This window comes from Tamandua tetradactyla, chromosome 13 (assembly GCF_023851605.1).
Source record: "Tamandua tetradactyla isolate mTamTet1 chromosome 13, mTamTet1.pri, whole genome shotgun sequence".
NCBI classification, from domain to species: Eukaryota; Metazoa; Chordata; class Mammalia; order Pilosa; family Myrmecophagidae; genus Tamandua; species Tamandua tetradactyla.
Window position 1 is genome coordinate 25,236,145 of NC_135339.1, and position 23,555 is coordinate 25,259,699.

The 23,555-nt window shown below is 53.2% G+C and overlaps 1 protein-coding gene across 1 annotated transcript in view; it reads right to left on the reverse strand.

The window, feature by feature from the left end:
* The window catches only part of CDH23 (cadherin related 23), a 431,052-nt gene that overhangs the window by 1,778 nt on the left and 405,719 nt on the right, over positions 1-23,555 (reverse strand). Inside the window, exons 46-69 of the mRNA XM_077125003.1 lie at positions 22,329-22,454; positions 21,375-21,578; positions 17,854-18,312; positions 14,773-14,889; positions 13,459-13,683; positions 12,749-12,918; positions 12,386-12,523; positions 11,274-11,393; positions 9,948-10,125; positions 9,604-9,815; positions 6,754-6,945; positions 6,493-6,606; positions 5,735-5,864; positions 5,384-5,635; positions 5,143-5,304; positions 3,370-3,626; positions 2,926-3,023; positions 2,440-2,560; positions 2,259-2,338; positions 2,072-2,112; positions 1,812-1,872; positions 1,204-1,333; positions 903-1,025; positions 330-434 (exon numbers count right to left, since the gene is read on the reverse strand). Coding sequence (XP_076981118.1) covers positions 330-434; positions 903-1,025; positions 1,204-1,333; positions 1,812-1,872; positions 2,072-2,112; positions 2,259-2,338; positions 2,440-2,560; positions 2,926-3,023; positions 3,370-3,626; positions 5,143-5,304; positions 5,384-5,635; positions 5,735-5,864; positions 6,493-6,606; positions 6,754-6,945; positions 9,604-9,815; positions 9,948-10,125; positions 11,274-11,393; positions 12,386-12,523; positions 12,749-12,918; positions 13,459-13,683; positions 14,773-14,889; positions 17,854-18,312; positions 21,375-21,578; positions 22,329-22,454 — 3,815 coding nt within the window. The remainder of the gene's footprint in view (positions 1-329; positions 435-902; positions 1,026-1,203; positions 1,334-1,811; positions 1,873-2,071; positions 2,113-2,258; positions 2,339-2,439; positions 2,561-2,925; positions 3,024-3,369; positions 3,627-5,142; positions 5,305-5,383; positions 5,636-5,734; positions 5,865-6,492; positions 6,607-6,753; positions 6,946-9,603; positions 9,816-9,947; positions 10,126-11,273; positions 11,394-12,385; positions 12,524-12,748; positions 12,919-13,458; positions 13,684-14,772; positions 14,890-17,853; positions 18,313-21,374; positions 21,579-22,328; positions 22,455-23,555) is intronic.

The following is a 23,555-nucleotide window of genomic DNA, read 5'->3' on the forward strand; positions in this document are numbered from 1 at the left end:
GATTTCACGTAAAGTCTGGCTTTATGTTGACCTAATGATAATCATAATCATGGCAGGCAAACCAATGTTGGCCCTGACAGCCAGTTTCTTAAAATGGCATCACTCCTCAAAGCTATTTTCTTGGGGTTCCCCACATCTGAGAAACCCTGCCCTGGGAGCCTGCCCGAATCCCCCGAAGGCCCATTTTCTGACTTCCTGGATCCCACCCCACCCCTTGCTGTCTTTGGCTGCTGAGCATCACTGTCACTGAGAAGGGTGGCAAGAGAGCAAAAGAGAGGAAGCATCCCCAGGGCGGGGCACGGCACACAGCTCCCGGCCTGCCCCGCTACCTCGGAGATGGAGGAGTGGCAGGAGGAGGCTTTTTGCACCATCCGCTGTGCAAAGAGCTTTTTGAGCCGCAGGTAATCCTCCAGGACCACCTTCAGCAGGGAACCCTGGGGGAGGAAAAGGGTTATCTCCCCACTGAGGCCCTCCCCTGCCTGCTCATCCCTCCTGGTTCCTGTGAGCCCAGATAGCAGCCCACAGCCTGGAGGGAGGGGATGGAAGGTGACTGGTGTCACTGAACTCAGAGGTGTCTGTTCCCAGGGCAGACCAAAGCACCTGGTGACAGCGGCCAGCCAGAACTCACAGGGGCTCAAGCCCGAGAGCCAGGCTGCAGCCGCTGCAGGCGGAAATGGCTCTTTATCAGCCGAGTGGGCAGGACTCTGCCTCGGTGGTGTTGCCCAGTGGAGGGGTAGGGTCTGGTTGAGCCTGAAGGTGGAGAAAGCTGCTTCCCAGGAACCTCCCTCTTGACTGCCTCCTCTCAAGTAGGGTCCAGGCTCAGCCAGGGGTCTGGGTGCAGGCCCTTGTTGGAGGTGGGGTGGGGAGGGCAGAGTGCAGAAGCCTGCAGGGTGGGGCCTCACCTTGATGGGCCCCTCCCGAATGATCTGGCCCAGCTTGGCAATGTTGTCATACTCCTGGATGGCTGCCCGCAGGTACCGGTCATCCTCAGGCTTGACTGCTGCTGGCTCACGCCCAAAAGTCCCCTAGGGAGACGGGATGTTAGCTGGGGCCTGTTCCGTTCCACCCCCAGCACTCCCCTCCAGTCACCCAGGGGAACTGACCCCTAGAGGACCCAGCTCCTTGGCCTGCAGTGGTGAATACCTGCCCACCTCCTCCCCGGCCCTGGGCTGCCCCTGCTTGCCCTCTCCAGCTGGAACTCACATGGGTGCGGGTGGGGCTGCCCCACAGGTCAGCGATCTCACTCAGGTTCTCCGGCAGATCGTCCTCGTGCTCAGCCTGGGCGGCCAGCTCCAGGTTCCGGCAGAAAGGATCCAGCCACACGGGGTTGGCCCTGTGGATGGAGAGTGGGGTGGGGTGAGGAGGGAAGGCTGGCGTGGACAGATGCCCTCCCGGCTTCACCCCTGCTCTTTCTCCAGCAGACTTCAGTGTCTTTCACAGAATTGGGGGTGCAGGGACATGGAAGGCTGGGCCCTTGCCCATGGTACCCATGCCTGGGTTGCACCCTAGAATCCCGCTAGAACCTGGACAGCATGTCAGTTTGGATCAGCCTCAGTGGGGAGGCCTCACTCTGTACCACGTGACCACCCCTACCCCCAGCGGGCCCTATCCGGGGTCGGGAGCCCAGCTCGGCTACTTTTCTGGAGCGGGGTGAGAGGGCGGCCAGCCCACCAGGGGGCGCTCACACGACAGGTTTAAGCCAGTCCCGGTTTCCCTCCACGCTCTAGAGGCTGCAGGGAATTGTCCACCCCAGCTGGTCTTCTGCAGGCCTCTCCCAAGTGGCCAGGGCAGGGCCCAGGGACCCCACTCACCCATCGAAGGAGTACTTGTTGGTGTTGGGCATGTCCATGATGTCGATGAAGCCGCGGTTCCCTGAAGGGAGAAGCGTTGGGAGAAAATTCCTCCAGGGAGGGCTGGGTCAAGATCAGAGGTGCACCCAGCTGGGGCAAGTCAGGGGAGCCTGGGTCCAGCCCAAGGCTTCAGCCAGCCTTGTGAAACCCCAGGCAGGCACTCTAGGCCCCCAGGGACCCTCCTGCCTCATCCTTTTCCAACCCATCGCCCCGTCACTCACCTGCTGAGCCAGCCACAATGGCTTTGAGCTTCCTCTTGTGTCTGGGGAGAGGGAAAGAGGAGGCCTGGTGAGGGAGGCTGGGGCTGGGCTGGCATCTCAGGGTCCCGATGGCCCTGCCCTCCTCAGTGGCTGTCCCAGAAGTGGAGCCTGCCAGCCCCGGTGCCAGGGTGGGGGGCGGGGGACTCACACGGTCCTGTAGTACCAGTTCATGAGGATAAAGAGCATGGCGGCCAGAAAGAGGAGGATGGCGAGGATGATGATTGCCATCTGCGGGGAGAGGGACAGGCCTGATGGGTGGGGGCACCGGGGCCAGAGCCCAGGCATCAGTGGCGGGCAGGGAGGGGGCCGCGGAGGGCTGCCCAGGGTACCTGCAGGGTGGACATGTCATCGGGCAACCGCACAGAAATGGCGGGCTGCACATCCAGGACGTTGTAGTTCCGGAAAAGATTCCGCAGCTGCTCCTTGTTCTCGTCAATCATCTGGATCACCCTGGATGATGGGCTGGGACCTTAGCGCCCATCCTCAGCCATCCCAGGAAAGCTCGCCCCCCCAGGACAGTCTGTCTTGCTCCTGCCTGGAGCCTCCAGAGTTCACTGGCTCACTTGGCTAGGAGAGCTGTGTATTTGAGGGGATTCGTAGGGCCTTCACACAGGATCCTATCTGATACCCCCACTTTACAGATGGGGAGAGTAAGGCCCATGCCCCCAAGCTGGACTGTCCTCTAGCCCTGCCATCCCCTGGAAGAAAGCTGCATGCTGCAGGCCTGATGTGCCTCCCTCCATGGGTCCCCTCCTCTCCTCCAGGGCAGGAAGGCAGACAGACAGGCGGACAGTCAGAGCAAGGCCCCCACCCACCGGTCCACATCCAGGATGCGGTTGGTGTCCCGGTTCACCACGTGGATGAGCAGCTCTGTTTGTGCGAAGTTCACCCGCCCCTTCTTGTCCACGTGGAACTAGGCAAGAAGCAGCACTGTCAGACTCGGGCCGGGGAGGGCAGGCCTCTGCTAGGAACCCCTCCTGCTGCACCCAGATGACTAACCCTCCATACTGAACACCTGCTGAGCACCAACCACGGTGCCAACTGCTTCATCTGCACTGGGGTATTTCACAGGTGAGAGAAACAGGCCCGGGGAAGGCCTCTCCCAAGGCCTCGCAGCTAGGGAAGAGCCAAGGAGGGCGCGTGTCCCTCTCACGTCCCGCCCCTAACCTCGCCGCAACGTCCCGCCCCTCCTGGTGGCCCGGCCCTGGCCCCCTCCCCGCTCCCCTGCCCCCAGCCCCGAGGCGGGCCCCGTGGGCCACCTGCACGTCGTCGGTGTTGACGGTGGCCCCGGTGATGTTGGAGAGCAGGCGCACGAACTCCTCCTCGAAGCCGCGCACGCGGTCGGGGACCTCGTTAATGACGATCTTGACGCGCTGGTCGTCCCTCAGGATGTAGATGCCGATGACAGCCGTGTCGTTGTGGCCCGCCAGGTCCCGGGCCACGATGTCCACCACGAAGTAGCCGGGGCTGTAGGCCATGAAGAGGTCGAAGGTGCGCAGGACGCCATCCACACTCCCTGCGGAAGAGCCCGCGGGCGGGCCACGGCTCAAGGCCACCCAGTACCCCCGGGCCCTCAGAGGCGGGGCAGAGGTGGCGCGGGCGGGCACACCAGGGGATCAGCATGGGCCTGCAGCAACTCGGGGTCCAGTGGCCACAATGATAGAGGGGACAGGACCAGGGAGCACAGATGCTCGTGGGAAGGGGCACGGCTCTTGCCTCTGCTCAGCTGACTCACCATGAATGCGCAGGTCCGCAAGGCCCGACCTTCACCTTCTCTAGGGAAACTGGGCAATCCCAATTTTATGGCCAAATACCCTGTTTTTTACCTACTGGACTAAGTTTTACTTTAAACACAGCAGAACGCAACTGTGAGCTGTGCTGATCCAAGGATGATGAGTTTGTGAGCTTGGCCGCAGCACACTGGGGAGCCCTGCGGCCGAGCCCCCTTGTGCTGTCTGTCCATCTCTCACACACACGTACTTCAGAATTCTACACGCTCCGTAGAGAGATGACTAGAGGTGGGACAGCAGTCTTCTCTTAGAAGACAGTAGACCTGGGTTCAAAGTCTGACACTTTCTAGTTGTGTGACCTTTAGCAAGCATGGCCTCTGCACCTTGGTTTAGTCAAATGAGATCAGGGGGAGCTTGGAGGGGAAGTAGGACTGCTGTGATCAGAGAGGTCTTCCTAGAGGAGGTGGTATATGAACTGGATTACAAAGAATGGGTGGGGAGAAGGGGAAGGTATCAAAAAGCTAAACTGGGAGTTGGGATGACATTCCAGGAAGTGAAGACAGAGAGAGCAAAGGCCCAGGAGAGGATGAAATGGAGCAGGCTGAGGGGCTGAGGAGCTCAGCTGGGCTGGGCACAGGGCCATTAAAGAGAGTTGGAGGGTGTGAAGCTGGAAAGGGGGATCAGGAAGACCCGGTGAGACCTGGGGAGATGGCTGGGACAAGGAGTGTGGATTGATTTCTGTAGACAAGGAAGGGAGGGGAGCGTGTTGGAGCTGGAGGTAAGGTAATGTGACATCTGCAGGGACACCTTCTAGAGCCTGACCCAGGGAGGCTCAGCAATCTGCACAGGCTCTTAGGTATGAGTGTGCACTCTGATTTCTGCTTCCCCGGTGCCTAACACAGTGACTGACACGGGCTCAAATGTAAAGATGGATGGATATGTGGAAGGAGCATGAGAATTTAGATGGATGGATGGAGAGATGGATGACTGGGTGGGTAAATAATGGGTGGATAGATGAGGGGATGGGAAAAAGGAAGAAATAAAAGAAAGGTGGGTGGTAGAGGCAGAGATGAATAGGTGGATAAATTAGAGAACAGATGTTTGGATGAATGAGATGATTAACTAATGATGGCCAGCTAAATTGAAAGATGGATGATGGATGGATAGATGGATGAATGGAAGGACTGACAGGGCTGTCTGGACAGAAGTTGGTCACTCACACACTGTGGAGCCCACACAGACCCATCTCCTCCAACTGACAGTGCATGCAATGACTGAGGGGTCCATGCACAAAGCCCCTACCCATGGTGAAGACCTGGCCCACATCCTCAGAGTCATTGGCAAGGGCTCGGAAGTAGTGGATGGCCAGGATGCTGTAGAAGACGAGGCTGTTGTTGCCAATGTCTGCATCCAAGGCCAGCACCTGGATCAACTCTGAGCCCATCTTGGCGTCTGTGGCTACACCTACAGGAAGGGGCAGGTGGGTGTGAGTGGTGGGGCTGGGGCCACCCCACACCCCACGCCCACTCTCCGGTCCCTGCACCTGCAGTATACTCAGCCTTGGTGAAACGCGGTGGCTGGTCATTGATGTCCTCTAGCACAACGCGCACCTCCTGCAGGGTAAGGTCAGCGACCAGGCTGAGGGCTGGGGAGGACCCACGGGGAGGCGTCCAGCTGCGATTGCTTGACGCCTTGACAATGAAGGAGAAGGTGGCCTCACGCTCACGGTCCAGGTCCCGCAGCACCAGCAGACGCCCGTCAGGCTGCAGGTGAAAGTTCTTCTCTTCGTTGCCAGCTGAGGGTGGGACCAAGGCAAAGCGTGAGGGGCAGAGACAGGACCATGTGGTCATCTCCACTCCAGGGTAAGTCGGGCATTAAGCCTGCCAAGCCCCACCTGCAATGAAGTAGTAGACGATAGCGTTGGGGCCTTCATCTGCATCCACGGCGCCCGTCACATTGCCCACGAGGGTCCCCCGTGGTGAGTGCTCAGGCACTGTCAGCAGCTGGTACTGGGGGCTGCCTTTCTGCAGGGGGAGGGGGCCGTCATCACAGGAGGCCAAGGGAAGACCACAGCTTCCGTACCTTGCTGGAGTGCCCTGGCCAGAGCCTTTGTGTGGGAGCCTTGGGGGATGAGCAAAGCAGGTGTAACCTCCAGGAAGCAAAGACTGGCAGGTGCCAGCTCTGCTCTTGGGGAGTCACCCAGCGATGCTCTCCAGGCAGATGGTGAGGATCTGTTGAATGTCTGTCTGAATGACGGGGGACGCACAGACTCACTCTCGTGTGTGTGTGCACAGTCACCAGAAATGATCACAGCACACGTGCACAAGAGAGGGGAACAAAAAACAAGCCAGAGTCTCAGTCCCCACGAGCGGCCCTCAGCCCTGCTTTGCTTTCAGCCCCAGCTCGTAAAGTAGAGGTGATTTTCATGTTGTGTGCAAATACAAGACTTTCAGGTCCTTGAGGTTAAGAAATTTTGTCTGCTTTCTTTTTACTGTTCAGAAATAGGAGATGCTCAATAAATATTTGTCCTCATGTTGGCACGTAAACACACGTCTACACGCACTTTGTGTGCAGGGGAGCGTGTGCACGTGGGTGCTGCGAGCAGCTGAGTCGCTGTGTGGGCGTGACCGCGAAGGGGCTGTGGGAGCTCACCGGGGGCCTCACGAAGAGGGGTTCATTGTCGTCGATGTCCTCCAGGGCCACCTGCATTGGCTGCATGGTCTCGTAGGGCACCGGCTGGCCCAGGTCGCTGGCCACCAGGATGAGCTGGGGTGGAAGAGTGCAAGTCAGTGGGGGAAGTCTGCAGGAGCGGGGTGACCTTAGGGTCCCCATCAGGCCCTCCCGGAAGGCCCAGCCTCAAGCTAGGAAAGCCCCACCCCTGCCCCGCCCCTCTCGCGGGCCCCGCCCCCTTACGCTGTACACTGCCTGCTTCTCGCGGTCCAGGCGCTGAGCGGTCTGAATGAGTCCGCTGATGGGGTCGATGGTGAAGAACTCCCAGTCCCGGTTGCCCGCGGTCTTCAGGAAGCTGTAGCGCACTGCCCCGTTGAGGCCCTCATCGTTGTCCGTGGCAAAGACCTCGTACACGTTGGAGCGCAGCGGGATCTCCTGTGAGGGGGCACCGGGAGGGAAGCTTCTGGTGACGGCATCCCGGTTCCCAGGACCTGACAGCGCCCTTGCTTTTCTCCTCCCCTGGCAGGATGTGTTTGCCACCTTTCAGCGTCCCCAGGAATGCCTGCCTGCTTGGCTGGCCTGCCCTGGAGTCTGAGCATCTGCTAGCTGTTCCCCTCCCCGCAGCCAAGGTCCCTGTCCACTGACAGTCCAGCCTAAGCCCAGCAAGCTTCAAGCTGTCTTAGGGTGACCACCCTTCCGGGAGCTGTCCCCCCATTCCACCAGTCCCATTGCATGCTGAAGTCGAGGGGACAGCAGGGAATCCAGGAGCTGAGATCATGGCTGTGTCTTCCTTGTTCTCTGTACTACCCCCCAAACAGGAATCATGGGGATCCCCAAACACCACCATCCAGCCAAGGGGGCCCTAGAGCACGGGGACCATGCAGGCAGGGTGACATGGTGGATAGAGATTGCATCCCCGGCTTCTAGTCTGTCACTGATTCACCATGTGACCTGGACATTTCATGTCTCTGAACCTAGGTCTCCTACATTTCCTTGAGTTAAGTCTAAGATATCAAAAAACCTAATAAAAATCACACAGTGATACAGAATAAAGCTGCCTGGGTCAAAAAAAAAAAGAGCAAGAGCACAAGTTCTTTTTGTTTTCAGTTGAGAAATTATCTGCTCAGCATGGTTTTGCCATTTATCTCATTGACCATGACAATCAGATGCTCCAAATAGCAGTTACAACTCATTAATAAAAAGCAGATGACAACAGATAATTAGTTAACAAATGCTGATTGTTTGGGAGACATAAATCTTTTCAAGTATGGGGTCCTGGAAGGGAAAGTCTTAGTAAATGGGGCCTTGGGTGTGGAAAATAAATAGGTTATTATTAATTTATAGCCAGCCTTGTTCCACAAAAAAGATTTGAGGCATCTTACAAAAACGTATATATTATAATATGATAATAAATTTTCTAAAAATCAGGGTATCAATTAAAGAAAAGATGAAAGAAGTCATGAAGAAAGGCAAGAAATTTCCCTGGGGCATGATATCCAATTGCTCTCTTTATAGTATTCATGTGATTGTTCAGTCAAAGTATAAACACATCCTAAGATAGCAGCCGCCTACAAAACCACATAGAGATGGGAAAGGATGGACAATATGTGCATTACTGGCATGTCTGAAGGAAAATTCCAGGGCAAGTGGAAGAGAAGAAATATTTAGAGAAGAGAATAAAGTTTTCTTGAGCGGAAGAAAAACATTAATCTGCAGATGAAAAGGCTTTGCCACAGTCAAAGAAAAATGAACAAAAATTGTCCAGTACTTGACTGTGAATGGCTGATTGACATTTTGGATTTCAAAGATAAAGAATGTCACAAAATTTTTAGGAGGAAAAAGAAAAGAAAGGTCTACAATCAGGCTTTTCCGGAGTGACACAGAGTAACAGTTTACAACAGGACAGCTTACGTAACATATTGGGGGGAAAGGTTGAGTGTGACTCAATAATTCTTTATCACGTCCTGTTTGAAAACCACAGAAAATAATAATCACTTATGTGTGGGCTCTGAAGATGCTATCTTCTCTGAAAAAATTCCCTCACAGATATATTATAGATAATTGAAAGGTTAACTGAAACATGAGGTGTGTAAAAAAAAAATCACCTGAAAAAATGAAAGTAAAGTAAAGAAAAGAAAACACAACAACGGTTGGCAGGAAGGTGGAAGCTGAGGAGCGGAAGGTAAGGTGTGTGCCCTGAGTCCCTGCAGGGTTACTCAAGGTGGGCTAACCACTCTGAGCTCCCTAGTAGGCAAAGCAAAGAGGACCACTCAATCATTATAGATATATACCAGACACAGGGTAGAAGCCAATCACAAGGTAAATGCTCATGTTTCCTACAGCTTGAATCTGGGAGAAATTTCCCCCATGGGACCTCAAAGACAACATGGCCTGAGCACTGACGTTCTGAGTTGAGGAGACTTGCTGCTGTCCAGCAGGACAAAGAACAAGGAGGAGACACCCCAAATGCATTACCAAGGAGCATTTTGGACCTGGAGACAAAGGAGTACTTCTCCCATCTTTACATGGGAATTTTGATAAAGGAATGAAAGCAGAATTAGAAAGATTTTGGAACCTCGAATACTTCCCCTTGTTTCTTATTTTGATGTTCATCTTAACCTCCCAGGCTGTCTGTGTGCTGGCCTCAGCCGCGACAACGGACAGACAGAAAGGGCCATGTGTGTTTATTTTGAGACAAGTTTTGGGGAAGTGAGTTGCTGTGATTGTCCTTCTTGGCAGACATCTGGGGGTAAGAGATGGGACATCTACTGGTATTATTCCCATTTAGCACGTGGGAAAACAGACTCAGAGAAGTCAGTTGCTTGAGGTCATTTGGCTGGTAAATTTCAGAGTTAGACTTGAACCCAGATCTTTTGCTAGCACAGCTCTTACTGCTAACCACTGTTCAGTACTGTCCTGTGAGGCACTGGGCAAGGTGGATTTCTTCTCTGGCCTCAGTTTCCCACTTTCATGATGGGGGCCCTTCCACCCTCAAAGGTCATGCCTGCAGGGCAAAGAAAGGGGCTGGGTATTGGAATGGGGCTGTTGGTGGACAGGAGGCCCAGACCTTGGGCCCCGGGGGGACCGCGGTACCTCTCTGATGTGGAGGATGGTGCCGTTGGGCGGACGCACGAAGACGGGGCGGTTGTCATTGACATCAATGACCTCCACCAGGAGCATGGTTGTGCCCCAGAGCGGGGGCTGTCCACCATCTGTGGCCACCACAGTCAGGTTGAACCTCTCATAGGAATGCAGTGGCCGCTTTGTAGTCACCAGGCCTGAGTCCGTGTCCACGCGGAAGGCCTCTGGCAGGTGGGGCAGGAGAGCAGAGGCTTAACCCTGGCTGAGCCATCCCTCCCCCCCGCCTCCTTCTGGCACAGCAGCCCGCCCCTCCCTCCCCCTCCACGGCATCGAGAGGTCTGGACCAAGCCACGTACCCATGCCAGGGCCCTCGAGTGAGTAGGCCAGCTCCCCGTTGGAGCCCTCATCCTGGTCGGTGGCCAGCATGGTGATGACTGAAGTCCCTGGGGGCTCGTTCTCGTACACACTCGTGCTGAACTGGGGCTTGGGGAACTGGGGCCGGCAGTCGTTGACATCGAGCACCTGGATTACCACCTGGTGGGGGAAGAAGCAAAGATCAGGGGCACGCTGGGGCCGCTTCCAGGGACCTGGTCACTCAGGAGCCAGCTGGGGTAGAGGAGATTCCTCTTGGAGGTTGTGACCCATGTGCTGGCGTCTGAACTAGAGCAACTTATTTAACACCCGACGCTAGGTTTCCTTAGCTGGGCACTGGGATAATGGTATCTTACCTCTCAGGGTTCTGGTGTGGTTGAGACCCTGTTATGTGGGCTGGATCCTTAATGCTGTGTCTGACCTGAGTTAGGGTTCAGCAGCTAGTACTGTCCACCAGCCAGGGAGGTCAGCAGCATCACTGCCCCCACCCCCCTTACAGATTCAACAAATGAGGCTCAGAGAGGTTAAATGACCAATGCAGTGTTCTCAGCTACTGGGAGCTTGGTCTCATGACTCCAAAACTGTGTTTTTCCCAACACAGCACATGCATATGTGGCAGGGATATGCGTGAGTGCCCCCAGCCCTTTCCCCTGCCTGCCCACCTGCCTGAGGGAAGTTATCTTTGCCCATTGCATTTCTTTCCTTCCCCAACCCTTCAGGAGAGCTTCCTTTCTGCCCTCTGGCTCATCAGCTTATTGTGAGGGAGAAAGAGTTCAGAAAGACGGGACAGGAGAAGGCAGGGGGAAAAGGGAAAGACATTATTAAGAGAAAATAAAGCCTCAAGGCTTGAGACGTGGCTAGATCTGGGGAGAGAGAACTTAGGGGGGCGCTAGCCTTAGAACAACTTGCAGCTACTCCAGGAAGTGGAAATGGTGTTGTGAATTGGATCTCATTAAGGGACATAAACCATGATAATGACTTTACAATTACGTTTGCTTGATGGACTGTGTTTCTTCTAATGTGACACTGTGGAGGTATCAGGCCACGTTGGGCCCTGGCTTTATTTTGGGTTACACCTGAATAGGTTTAGTTGCCTTAGCAAGGGTTTGACACAGAGATTTCTTCCAGAGAGTCCCCCTCTCCTTAGGCCACAGCCATTGTAACCCACCCAACACACCTCTTGCCTTCTCTTTCCTGCCACCGTGTCTCTGAGGGGGTGGCGGCTCTGCTCCTTCTCCACTAGCGGTCACTGTCTAAAGGCTCTGCCTCTGCAACCCCTGGTGTCACCGTCCCAGGCCGGAGCCCCTCACCTGCACCGAATTTTCCCGACGGTTGCTGGCTACATCCCCAGGGTTGTCTTTGGCCAAGGCAGTCAGGATATAGTGGTCCTTCTTCTCCCGGTCCAGAGAGGACAGCACATAGATGTCACCCTGACAGGAATGGGAGGCCTCAGCCTGTCATTCATTCATCAGGTATTTCCTGAGCATCTACTCTGTGCCAGGCCCTATTCCAGGCTCTGGAGACATGGCAGTGAGCAAACGAGCAACGCACCCTGCCCCCGTGGAGCTCACATTCTTGTGTCTCCTTATGGCCCCGTTACCCTAGCCCTCCCGGAACGGGATGAACAGCCCAAGCTGGAGCTCACTTCCTGGCCAGGCTCTAGCATACAGCAAGTGCTCCATAAATACTCATCATTCTTAGTGCCAGGCCAGGAGCCATGTCTGATTGTTCACACCAAGCAGGAAGAAGTGATCGCAGCTGAAAGGGCAGAGTGCAGGGGGATGTGGCAAAGAGGGGCAGTGGGGTGGGCATGGGGGAAAATACTTCTAGCTGCAGCTGGGAAGGCCCAGTCTGACCAACGAACCCCAGACCGCAGGGCCCCTCTCCCTATACTGAAAGAGCAGACATTTGAAATCATTGCTTATGTTTTCTTCTGAGTTTCTGCTGTCCCATAAACCTGGGATTTGAGGGAACATGGGGGATGAACCCTTTGGGCCTCTTTCCTACCCCAACACTGAGTATAGGGCCGTGCATACAATAGGCGCTTATTAAGTGTTTATTTCACTTATTAAGAAAGTGTCCACTTTCTTCAGAGCTTCCCATGCCTCTCCTTTGACAGTCTCAAAAAGCAGCCAGTTGGACCTGAGTCAAGTTCTTTAGATAGGTGGGGATACTTCTCAGGAGTCTTTGGGCCCACAAAAGGTTAGTTCCAAAAGACTGGCTACTTCCCTCCATGTCTCCATTGAGACAGAAAGGCCCAACCTACAGGTTGTCTGAGACTCCAAGGGCAGGGTTTACTGAGTTAGCTGAAGAACCTCTGAGGTGGCAGGACCCAGAAAAAGGGGGATAGCTGCAATGACCTTTGTGGCTTCCCTGGGCCCTTCCCACCCCCCAATCCCAGGACCCCCCAGTTCCCCTTTACCGTGGTGGGGTTGATGGCAAACTTGCCCTCTCCATCCCCCAGACTGTACTCGATGAGGGCAAAGTTGCCTGAATCAGCATCAGTAGCAGCGACTGTCAGGATGACTGTGCCCACAGGCACATCCTCGAAGACAGCTTCCTGAAGCACAGGGAGCAGGGAGAGGAAAGAGGCCAAGTTCAGCCCCTGAGCTATTGTCCCTCCCCTAGGAGCTCTCTGATGCAGAGAGCCCAGGGGATCAAGCTGCCCATGAGCTGGTCACTCCCAGGCAACTCAGAGTCTGGCAGGATGGAAGTGGAAGCCACCCAATGGGCCCCAAGGAACGGGTGCAGAACTCAGACCCAACATGTTGGCCTGGCCACCCACCTGGTAGGAGGGCTGGTCAAAGATGGGGTTGTTATCATTGATGTCCACAATCTCCAGGTAGACGGGGATCTCGGCTGCCCTGGGTGGGGACCCATTGTCGGAGGCTCTCACTGTGAAGTTGAGCCAGTGCACCTCCTCGTAGTCCACCGTCTGGTTGGCAATGACCTTTCCTGAGACACAGAGGCGCCCACTGTCACTGCAGCCCCTCCTCCCTCGTGGGCAGCTCTCCAAAGCATGAAGAGGAGGATCTGGAGCTCTGAGGGACAGGTGTGGTCCCTTTAAGGAGGGTTACTAGGCACCACTTGCTCAGTGACAAGCCAGAAGGCCAAGAGAGACTGATGTCTAGTTGCCTTCCTAACTGGGGGGATGAAAAAGCTTCTCTCAAGCCAAAGGGGTGGATCTCAGTGTGTCTAGGACCCATGATGAGACTCTTCCCCCTTGGCCTCCCACTCCCTAAGTGATGCTAACAGTGGGAGCTTGGGGTGGTGGAGATGATGGTGGAAAATTCATGGACTAGGCACAATGTCCTTTCTTCTGGCCTGTGCCTCTAGGCGTGAATGGAATATTGGCCATCTGGGATTTGAACTCATCCTCTGAGGACCAGGATGGGTGCCGAACTGGAGAGTGGGAAGTGAGCCACAGTCCCTCTCAAGGCTAAGCAGGTACAGACAATTCTACCCCGGCCCTCCTCTGTCAGGTTCCCGCCCTACCGGCTGAGGGGTCTTCCAGTTGGACGTAGCCTGGGGGCATTAAGTCCAGCAGGGTGTAGGTAACCAGCCCATTGAGGCCCTTGTCGGGGTCCACGGCAGCCACGGCAATGAGCGTGGTGCCCGGGGTGGCTCCCTCCAGGATCCGCTCTGTGTAGTAGGTGATCCCGAAGGGCTTGAACTGGGGTGTGTTGTCATTGACATCCAGAATGTTGACCGTCAGCTTGGCTGGAGGAGGTAGAGGGTGGGGATGGGGCAGCAGTGGGGCCAGGCAGCCTTCCTAAGCCTCAGTCATGCCAGGGGAAGATGGCAGCTTCTCATGACCCTCCTGCGACTCCCTGAACCTTGACCCCATCCTCCAGGCTATGGCAAAAAAACCTTCCCTCTGGGTTACCACTCACTCTTCTGCAAGGGGAATGGGCCTGGCTTCTACCCACTGGCCAGGTGACCCTGGTGGCACCCCAGGCCTTCTCTGGCCCCCAGTTTCCTAACCTGTTCAATGAGGTAGGACTAGATGATCTCTAAGAACTTTTCCACAATTCAGCCTCTGTTTCCTATCAGAACTGTCCTGACTCTATCACCAACCCAGGGGCCTTTGTCCTTTGAGTTTGGAACACAAAGGGGCTGACCAAGTCAGCCCTTCCTTCCTGAAAACTTGGGCTTCTGGGCTGTGAAGATAAGCAGCAAGATCTGCCTGCCAGGCTCTCCACCCTGCACCGCTGTCCTCGCCTCGTGGCAGAGGCCATTTGAGGTCCCCTACACCCACTCTGCCCACACAGAAGTCTAGCAGCCCCTTCCCAGCCTGTGCTCCATCCAGGCTGTGGGCAGGGTGGCCTGAGCCTGACCCACAGAAAGCAGTGCCCATACCTCTCTTCTCTGCCATAGTGCCTGCTCCCCTCAAACAAAGTTAGGTCTGTGGCCTCAAGTCACCTCTCCTTACCCTATGCCTGACTTTGAGGCCCCCTATCAGATCATGAGGTTTCAGTTTCACATCCCAGCCACACCCTTATTATCAGTAGTGATAATCCAGTTATCTGCCCAAGTCTCTGTAACCCATCTTTTCCCCAACCCCCTGCGTGGCTTGATTAAACCTCCTCCCCACCTCTGAGCCTTGGGGTTCTGGACATCTGGATCCCCCACTGCTCAGATCTTCCTGACAACTGGGACACACAGTCACCCCAAGCCTTGCTGTAGCTGCCAGGCTTCCATGGCCCCAGCATCACCTGGCTACAGGAACCCTTTGTGCCTGGGCCCTACTGCCCCTCCCTGAGGGCCAGGCCTGAGTACGCAGTGGGTGATGCCTGCAGGGAGCCTTACCATTTGGCACGCTGACAGATTGCTCTGGCAGGTCGCTGGCATTGTCAGTTACTGAGAGAGTGATCTCATAGGTGGCAACCAGCTCCCGGTTCAGGGGGGACTTCACCATTACAGATCCTGTCGACCAGATCAGGTCAAATTCAGCCCAGGGGAAGCCTGTAAAAACTGGGCCTCCCAGGGAGCTCCTGGCCACCCCTCCTGACCCCCCGCAGAGGGCAAGAGTCTCCAAATCGACCCGGAGGCAGGCCAGTCTCATCTTTGGCTGGGATGAGCCCACACCCACGCCCTAGCTGAGAGCACATCACTCTGCCCCTCACTCAAGGTTCACTAGCTGTGTGACTGTGGGCAAGTTACTTAATCTCTCTGCACCTTCTTTCTTCATCTGTAAAATGGGGATAACTGCAGTACCTACCTCGTGGGGTTACTTTGAGGATTAGACGTTTAAAATGAGTTAACATTTGTAAAGTGCTTAGAAAAGCACCTGGCAGAGTAAGCACTGTGAAACCACTTGTTTGAAAAATGCTGAATTGTAGGGAAATTAAGTATAAAGGAAGATCTTGGGGAGCTGAAAAATGCTGGGTGGGTGAGTGGGGGTGAGTGGGGAGGAAGCCCCAGGAGAAGCAGTAGTGAGATACCTAAAAAAATACCCCTGTCTCTCCTGATTAAGTGGGAGCGGTGTGGGCTGACTATGGGAAAGGAGTGTCAGGTCCTATTTTAGAAACTAGCAAGAAGCTGCTTCCTTCTCTCCTGCCTGCTGCATTCCAGAGCCCCAGCCCATTCCCCAAGTCACAGAGGAGCCCTCCAAAAGCTTGGGGCATGGAGTAACCAGACCTAGTTTGGTTGACCCCATGGCCAGCTCTGCTGAGCATTGGCCCCATCCTCAACTGAAATCCCCTCTCCACTTTCTGGTTCCCTCGAGGGCATAGGAAGCTCCCTTCACCCTCAGCAGACCACCCCCTGCTGGGCTTCTGTCTTCCATGCGTCCCCCGCCATGGGACGGTCACTTACCCTGGGCCTCCGCCTCCTCCTCCTCCTCCTCTTCCTACTCTCGCTCCCCGTCCCCCAGGCTGGGGAGCGAGGATGGGGAGAGGGCGGCTGCATTCAGTCTGCAAAGGCTGGGCCATGGCCTTGGCCCGGGCCCCACAGGGCGGGAAGGGTGGAGGGGGTGCGGTGGACATGGAGGGAGGCAATGGGGTGAAGCAGAGAAGAGATGAGGTGGGAAGTGACAGAGAAACAGAGCTCAAACCTGCGGGCCTGCCAGCCGTGAGGAAGAGAGAAGAGGGTTAACGTCAGTTAGTTCAGGGTGCAGCGGGGAGGCAGCGGGGCAGGGCACAGGGAGTGGGGGGGGGCTCAAAGCTAGACATGGCAGGAGGTGGGGAGGGAGAGGTGGCTGGGGGAGCGAAACCACGAGAGCAGGTGGGAGCCCAGTTGGAGCAAAGACATCAGGGAGCTGAGGCTCTGGCAAGAGGAAAAGCGAGGGAAGGTGAGAGCAAGGGAGGTAGGGAGAGCAAAAGGAAGAGGGAGTGAGAAGACACTGGAAAGAAAAATAGAGAGAAGAGTGTCAGTGGTAGTTAGAATAGAAAAGAGAAAAGTGGGAGAGCATCAGTGGGCATAAAAGTGGGCAGGGGATCGGAGCAGCTCTCCATGGTCCTGAGCAAACCATGCAGCCTGGGAATTTGCTAACCTGGGACAGGAATTTGCTAACCTGGGACAAGAATTTGCTAACCTGGGACATGGCTGATTCTATCTAATCTCTCCTAGTACTCATGTTTTTCTTCCTTCTTTTTCCCTTTAGGGAAAAGAACTCAAGATGCAGCTTGAGTTAATCATTTGTGTGGATTCACTATGATCTTGTTTTATGTATGTACCTATTCCCTTCTAGTCCCACATCTTTCTCCCTTCCCTTTTCCTCTTGGGCAACCATCATAATGCAGTGAAATGTACTTTTTATTTGAAAATATTCCTGCAAATTGTGAATTATTTTGCATGTATCTTATATTTATGCCAATGGTTTTTTGGTATAGAGCTCAGGCTATTTCTTACTCTTTTCAGTAAGTACCCCATGGTGGGCAACCACCACATTTTCCTCTCTGATATCCTAGGACAGACCCCCAGGCAGCCTCCAGCTCCCCACCACTGCTAATAATACTGCCATGAACATCCTCGTATGTTCCATTATTCACCAAGAACTCTGGGGAGATGTATATCCAAGGGCAGAATGCTGGGTTATAGGATCTGAGTCTGTCCAGATGGTGGAGTCAGTCTAAATTCCCACAGTAGTGCATGAGCGTTCCGATGTCCCCACATTGTCACCAGTACTCAACATTGTCCAGCATTGTCCAGCATTCTAATGGCCGCTAATCACAAATCACATCTCAACTTCTGTTAATCATCTCATTGGTGGTTTACTATGAATTTGTCTGATTACCAATAATTTTTCAGCATTCTGTCATAACCATGCTAGTTTTCCTGCCACTCCCCTTTCTAATTCCCCAGAGGGGAGCAAAATACACTGAAATTTTGGAAAGAGTGATAAAGCTACCAAAATTTCATAAAACCAACGGTATGAATTATGAAAGATAAGCCATGGTTTTGCTTGTTTTGTGATAGTGCAAAAAAAATCATTAAGGGAATAAACATAATTTATGGGGGATTTAAATGGCCGGTATGCATATGAAGGAAGTGTTCAACCACCTAGTTATTAAAGAAATACATATTAAAACAAGGCACCATTTTTCTATAAAATTACAGGCTTGAAATATTTATAATATTTAATGCTGGCAAGAGCGTAGTGAGATGGACACACTCATGCAACCCTGGTCGAGTGAATGAGAAAGGAGAGAGGGAACTGGTCAGGGACGAAAGAGAAAGAGAAAGCAAGGGGAGAGAAAAGAGAGGGAAGGGCACAGTGTCCTTAGGGGAAAGAAGTGAGTGGAAAGAGGGGCAGCTAAGGGAAAGGGGGGTGCAGAGAAAGAGGAAGAAAAAGAAAGAGGAGGGGAGCAAACGACAGGAAGCAGAGAGCAAGGAGGCTGGGACAGGGAGGCGGGAGGGTGGGGCCAGGAGGCAGGAGGGTCCTTGTACCTGTGTTGATGTTCACGGCGAAGGCGTCCTCCTGGTCGGGCACCAGGCGGTCAGTGTCGTCCTTGGCCACGATGCCGATGATGCAGTACTCCAGTTTTGGGTTGAGGTCACGGTCAATGGCGGTGACATCGGCAATGACAGTGCCGGGCGGGACCGACTCCAGCACACTCACCGTCTGGATGGGGTTGATGAACTCGGGGCGGGAGTCATTGATGTCGTCGATGACAATGGTGATGATGGCTGTGCCCGAGAGAGGGACCGTGCCCCGGTCAGCAGCCACCACCGTCAGCCTGTAGGACTCCTGCTCCTCCCTGTCGATGGTGGCGTTGCCGACACAGATGACCCCGGTGACTGGGTGGATGAGGAAGCGATCCTGAGCCCCGGCTTCTATCCGGTAGACCAGCTCCCCGTTGAGGCCGCTGTCCTCGTCCGTGGCTGTGACTTGAAGGACTGAGAACCCTGCGGGGGTGGGAATGGGGAGTGGCTGAGCACCCCGCAGGGGCCACTTCCCAGAGTTGCCCCGGAGTCTCAGCAGTTCAAGGCTGGGCATTCCCTTTCCCCAACTGTTTTCTCCTCAAGGCCATTTAAAACGCTAGGTCTGGAGGGAACTGCCTGAAAATGGAGAGCTGTGTTCCAGTAGCCATGTTTCTTGATGATGATTGTATAATGATACAGCTTTCACAATGTGACTGTGTGATTGTGAAAACCTTGCGTCTGATGCTTCTTTCATCTACCTTGTCAACAAAGGAGTAGAACGTATGGAATAAAAATAAATAATAGGGGGAACAAATGCTAAAAAAATAAATAAATAAAAGTAAAACGCTAGGTCTCGGGGTGCGAGGGTGGTTCAGTGGCAGAATTCTCGCCTGTCATGAGGGAGACCCAGGTTCAATTCCCGCCCCATGCACTTCCGAAAAAAGGAAACAAAAATAAAAGTTTAATAAATGGTGCTGCCATAACGGAACGGTTACATGGAAAAAGAATGAAACGTGACCCCCACCATACAGCATACAAAAACAAAAACAAAAACAAAAACAAAAAAAACCACTAGGTTTAAAAATCCCATGAGAAGAAAATGTATCTATTGCAAACTACAGATTGTAGTTAACAACAATATTCTAATATTCTTTATTCAACAGTAACAAATGTACCACACCAACATTATGGGTCAGTAATGGGGATGGGGTGGGGAAAAAAGGATTTGGGATGATTCGGGTTTTCTTTTTAAGTTTTACTTCTTTTTGGGAGTATGAAAGTGTTTTAAAACGGATCGTGGGGATGTAAGCACACCATGCGATGATACTGTGAGGAAGTGACTGTATACTTTAGATGGTCTTATGTGGTGTGTGAATATATCTCAATAAAATTGCATTAAAAATACATTGCAAGGATAAAGAGATTGAAAACAATACTATAAACAGGAAAAAAAATTCCATGAGACTGGTCCTAGCAACTAATTCCTAGAGCATCTGGGATCTAAAGACTTTTAGAAGCCCTAAACCCTAAAAAGATAGTTCAGCATAAAAACAAGAGTAAACCACAAAATTAGTGTGCAAGTGCAACAAATTCTGAATTTTCCCATGATGACTATTTTGATATTTATTGAAATGTCCTATAGTAACTACTTTAGAATGTTATTTTCAGTGACTTTGCTGCTGCCAAGACAGTGCAGCCTGCTGAGAGGGTGATTTCACATTTATCTCACTCCACAGAAGCAGTTACTTATCCAGTGCATAATTTTCCTGTCTGAACCTGTCTTCTAGAACCATTATAATGTCAGAGTGGAAAGGATCTCAAAGACCATCTGCTCTAACCCTTCAACAACAAACAAACCAAACCAATGAATTTTTTTCCTAATAATAAAAGTAGTACATGAAAAAGAAGAAAAGTAGTACATGTTCACTAAAGACAACCTGGATTTAAAGCCAAATGAAAGCATGAAAATAAAGGCCATGTGTAATCCCCTGTAACCTCACTTCCTTCTGGTCTTTCTTCTATTCATATATTTTTCTACAAAATTTGGATCATACATGGTTGTACAGCTTTGTAATCTGTTTTTCTGAATTATATTATAAATTTAAACCATCTTTGAAATACATCTTAATGGCTAAAGAGTATTCCATTATAAGGATGCACTATAATTTATTCAACCATGGCTTGCTGTTGGATATAACTTCTATCTTATTTTTCACTCTCATCAATACTGCCGTAACTAACATATTTGTACATACATTTTGCTTGCATCTTTGAGCAGTAACTCAGCACAAATTTCTAGAAGTGGAATTGCTAAGTAAAAGCTCATAATATATAATTCCAGAAAGTCTTCCAAAAAGAGCACATCAAGATACGTTATTGATGATGTCCGTTCTCACCAGGACCTTGCCAGCTTTTATCTTTTCTACATTTTTATGTTTGTGATTTTATAGGAAAATAGTGTCTTATTTTACATTCTCGATTATTAGTGAGATTGAAAACTTCAAATATGTTTAATGGTAATAGTATCTTCTCTTCTGTAAACTATCTGCTCTTGTCCTTTGCTAATCTTTCTGTCAATTTATATAAACTACATAACGGTGATAACCGGTGACAAATATTTTCTTTTCTGTTTTTGTTTGCCTTTTAATGTTGGTTATAATTGTTTGATGTCAAGAAGTTTAAATTTCTATGCACTGAAATTTAATATTTTTACCTTTATGTTTCTATTCATTTTATACTTAAAACGTTCGTGTCCAGAAAAATCAGATATTCATGTAAATTTTCTTCTTTTATTTCTAACATTTTCCACTCTTGCATTTCTTTATAATGCATCTGGGTTTTATTTCGGTGTCTGATAGGGGCTAAGACTCTATACAAAATATAAAATATTAAATGTTTTGTATACTGAACAACCAGTTTTCTTCATGGTTTCATTATTGTTTTTTATTTTACTTTTTTGGCGAGGGCAGGCTCTGGGAATCGAACCCAGGTCTCTGGCATGGCAGGCGAGAATTCTGCCACTGAGTCACCATTGCACCGCCCTCACTATTTTTTTTTAATCACATGACATTATATTCTCTAATTTACCAGCATCTGTTTCTGGCCTACTTTGCCCTAGAGTCTTGTACTCTTACCACATGGTTTTAGATATTGTAGTTTTGTAATATGTTTAAATACCTGGTAAGGTAAATCTGTCTTTATTATACTTTTTTTCCAAGTTTTCTTAGGCTTCCAGAAAATGATCTTAGAACCAATCAAAGTTACTGCCAAGTCATATTCTGATTTTGATGGGAATCACATTAACTTTTAAATAGGCAGTCTTCCCGCCCAGGAACACAGATGGAACATATCTTGATCTCATTTTAAAGGCAAGATGCAGAATCAGGGGAGGGGGTGAGGGGCAGACCCCGGCCTCCTGACTTCCAGTCCAGTGCTCTCCCCGCGGTGCCCTGCTGCCCGTCTGTCGCCCCACCACAGCACGAATTCTGCGCCGATCCCGACCAGCCACTACCAGCGCCTGCCTGGGGGGCCTGCCCCCTGCTTACCTGGTGGGCAGTTCTCCAGCAGGTGGATGGTGAGGGCAGCAGGGCTAAATGTGGGCCGGTTGTCATTGTCGTCCAGGATGGTGACAAGCAGGCCAGCTGTGCCATTGAGCAGCCCGATGTCCTCAGCCAGCAGCAGCAGCTCCAGGACAGGGGGCGAGAAGGCCTCCCGGTCAAGGACGACACCTGACTTCACTGTCACCACACCTGGCACCCAGTGCCACCAGCCGGGGGGACACAAAGGTGGTGGCGGTGGAGCCACAGGATAAAAGCCAACAGAGTGGGGACAGGGAAAGACAGGGACACAGTGGGGAAAGAGATGAAAGAGGAGCAGAGGAAGCAATACACCTTGTCCTAAGGTTGGACAGCCAGTATTTAACAAGGGGTCCCTGTGTCAGGCACTCTGCAGCCACTGCATCTCCTGGGGTCTTCCCTCCCCAGGTACCCCCTGCAGTCCTTGAGAGTCCTGCCTGGGATGTGACTCAGGGCAGAGCATTTCCCGGCTCCACTGAGCACTGGGCTAATGCAGCCTTGGCTCCTGGTACCTGCCACCAATCGGCCTCCTGCCCAGGACCAGACTGACGTGAGGTGGTCTCTGGGGAACTCTGGGTCTGGTCTCAGAACAGGAAAGTTGCTTTGGCTGCTTCTGGCTGACTAGGGGCCCAAGTTTCTGGCCTGTGTATGGGGAGACAGAGGGATTGGGGTGGGGGTGGGGGTGCTCTCTGCCCAGGCTGAGGTTTGTGCACATCAGGCCTCTCCAATTCTCCCCCCATGTTTTCCTGCCTGTCTCCCCTGGGTGTCCTAATCCAACTGCCAGCTAGCTGGGGGCTCTGGGCAGTGAGAAATGGGGTCTCTGGGCCACGTGTTCCATGGAGAGCCTGGACCCAGCTGTGCGGCAGCGGGTCCTGGGGGACACTCGGAGCCAAGCTGGGGGTCAGGCTGGTGCAGTGGCCTCACCGGTGCTGTTGTCAATGTCGAAGAGGCCGCTCTGGGTGCCCAGCAGGTGGTAGGTGACCACGGCGTAGACGTCGAGATCTGCATCCAGGGCCAGGATCGGCCCGTTGAGCACCACGAGGGGGGTCCCTGGCCAGGGCGGAGAGGGGTCACCGCAGGGCCGCCCCAGGCCCCCCCCCCGCCCCCCGCCCCAGCCCGGTGAGCCATGGCTGACGATGGATGAGAGGGAGGGAGGCGAGGGCGGGGAGGGAGGCCCCGGGGGCGGGCCTGCGGCAGCCTTGGCAGACTGAACGCAGACGCCTGGGGAGCGGCCTCAAAGCCCTGCTGGGGAGAAAACACGAGAGTGGTGAGCAAGCCCCTCTGGCCCGCCCGGAGCCACGCCTGCCTTCCCAGCAGCCTTTGAGGCGGGCCGCTCCGCGGGAGGGTCTGGGGCTCCCTGACCTCCCCTGCCCGCGCCGGGGTCCTGTCTGGCTATGCACACCCAGCCCAGTCTGTCCACACACGTGAGGACACCACGCTCTAGCTACAGGTGTCTGCCTCTTCATGACTAGGAACACACACGTGTGTGCGGGACTCCTTGTACATGCGGCACACGCATGCCCGGGGGCACACTCACAGGTGTGGGCTTCGCCTGGCTGGGCACTAGTATCCCTCTGCAGGCGGGCACATTTGCACATGAGTGCATAGCGTGGGCACCCACGGGCTTAGGTGTGTCTGTGCACGCGTGTGAGCATATGCGCTTGCCGTGAGGTGGGCACGCACTGGCACATGTATGCGCATGGACAAGGGCAAGGTTTAGGAATCGAATTCATGCAGAGGGGATGCCCAGCCAGAGACCAGGAGTCTCATCTCTCTGGCCCGGAATCCAAGCTCCAGGGGATGGGGGCTGTGGAGGGGGCCACTGTCTGGGGGGCATTAAAGAAAAGACTCTGTCCCTTTGAAAGGAGGTGGGACTGACCAGTGTATATGTGTGAGGAAAGAGCTACACTAGCCTACCCAGGGGCCCCTGACTCCCTATCTCTGATGATAGCCAAATGCTCTCAGAGGTGCTTCCAGAAGCCTCCAGGGTGAGCTGCCCTCCCACGGGGGAGGGAGCAGGGGTCCTGACCTCCTTGGGGACCAACGACCACAGCTGTCTCTTCCAGCCAGGTCCATGGCCTCTCTGGTGGCCCCTAAGAGACCTGGAAGGCTTGGCCCACCTCAGAACGGTGCCTCTCACCCCCTCCCAGC